This window comes from Haliotis rubra, unplaced genomic scaffold, assembly GCF_003918875.1.
Source record: "Haliotis rubra isolate DU_JTF1 unplaced genomic scaffold, ASM391887v1 Scf38, whole genome shotgun sequence".
Classification (NCBI taxonomy): Eukaryota; Metazoa; Mollusca; class Gastropoda; order Lepetellida; family Haliotidae; genus Haliotis; species Haliotis rubra.
In genome coordinates this window covers 3301656-3303563 of record NW_025767057.1, presented here as the reverse complement: position 1 = coordinate 3303563, position 1908 = coordinate 3301656, and the positions used below count along the sequence as shown (strand labels likewise).

At 44.0% G+C, this 1908-nt stretch overlaps 1 protein-coding gene across 1 annotated transcript; it reads right to left on the bottom strand.

Moving 5' to 3' along the window:
* Positions 1-1224: 1224 nt before the first annotated feature.
* LOC124286257 lies at positions 1225-1908 on the bottom strand. Its single transcript, XM_046722603.1, has one exon. The coding sequence runs from the start codon at positions 1906-1908 to the stop codon at positions 1225-1227; it is 684 nt and encodes a 227-aa protein (XP_046578559.1).

The window sequence follows — 1908 nt, the reverse complement described above, 5'->3', positions numbered from 1 at the left end:
GTTGGCCATATAATGTCATGTTTACAATAATTGAGGGTCATACGTATGTTGTGCTCACCGAACTGTCCTGCTTAGTATATAGTGCCAACTGATTTGCGCTGTTTGGTAACATAAAGAGGCACCTATCTGGAGTGAGTAAGTGAGTGAGTTATTATTATTATTTAACGTCACATCGGCAATATTTCAGCCATATCGTGACGACAAAGCTCTAAGAGAACACCAGACAATGGAGCTCCTAGCATGTAGACATCGATATCGACATACTACTCGACATGTCATAGGGATAGTAACTAGTAAGGTTTTCATGCTGTTGTAAAACATGATAAAACCTGGGACGGTGGGGTAGCCCAGTCGTTAAAGCGTTGGCTCGTAACGCCGAAGACCCGGGTTCGATTCTTCACATGTGTGAAGCCCATTTCTGGTGTCACCCGCCGTGATATTGCTGCAATATTGCTAAAAGCAATACTCACTCACTCACTCACTGATAAAACCTGTTTGTTTCGTGTTCGTCTCAGTTCCTTAACAGTGCAGAATACAAACAACATCCATCTCAAACATTGATACCATCTACGTGACCCCATTTGCATTCCTTTGGGATCTGGATACCAGGTGTATCAGATCGGTATGGATTTTGTGTCGAGTGTTTTTAACGCAAGTATCCCACAGAAAATTCTTGCTATCCCCATATGATTATCACAGACGGTCTATTGTTGCGGTCTGTTGTAATTAACTCTGTTTTAGACAAACATGTATGGATTGTGTAAAGTTAACTACATTTAATAAAGATCGATTGTCAAGCAGTGTTCCTGAGCGGCTGATTTGAGAATCATATGAAAGTTAAGTGTGGTTGTTGAGGGCAAGGGGGGAGTTTACATTTAACTTACATGTGCGGTATATCAAAACAGAAACATGCACATCAACTTCACAAAGTAAACACAGAAGTGCTAGAAGTATAAGAAGAAGAAGATTTATCCATGACGTGTTTTATTATGAAAATGTTCAAACATAATAACAATAGTTTCAGAATTGTACATTCGAGGTGTTCTATTAGAAATATTGTGATTTCGATATCGTATACAATATAACATGACACTCTCCCGCGACATTGTGGAGAGGTCGATGTAAAACTGAACAGATAGGTTTGGGAATCTTACTATTACATTGGTCGAAACTGGCAGATGTTTCCAGTCATGGACAGAGCAATGCCCTGTCTCAGCGAAAGTTTCAGTCTGACGAGGAAGCTTTAGACTCCGGTGGCCATTTCACCGGATCAAATGAGTGCAGTCGATTGACGATAGCCTCCACATCACCAGTAGAATACTGTTTTCCACTGGACGTTTCATTTTTGGGTGCGAGATCTGACTCAGCTGGAGTCCCTTTCGACTCGGCGGGATGCTTCTTGGGATTGTAATCACTGAGCCTCTGGACTACCTGGTGTATTTCTGAATCCGTATATCCCCTTCTCACACTGCGTGGCGTTTCAGGATCTTTCGCGGGGAATCCTCGTGACTCTGGAACGCGACTGACGTCATACGTTGAAAGCCTTGTTGTGATTCTCTTTACATCAGCAGACGTGAACCTGCGTTCTGGAAGAACCGGAAGTGATCTGAGAGTAGGTAGATCCCGGTTGGACATGCTGCCGGATGCGTCATCAGCGTCTGTGTCAAGCTGCGATAGGTATGGGAGGTAGCATTTGGGGAGTCTGGTGGGAAGACGTTGACGTTCGATGATTCTTCTTCCTGATAAGATGTTGATGGCTGGGTTCTCGACAGTCCGCCTCGAGTGCATCCTTCGTGGAACGTTTCTGTGAAGCGTGGCCTGCATGCCTGTATCAGACGTCGGGAACACAGACCTGTAATGGTAGTACTGTCGACTCGACGACCACGCCAAAGGAGTTGATGACGTCAT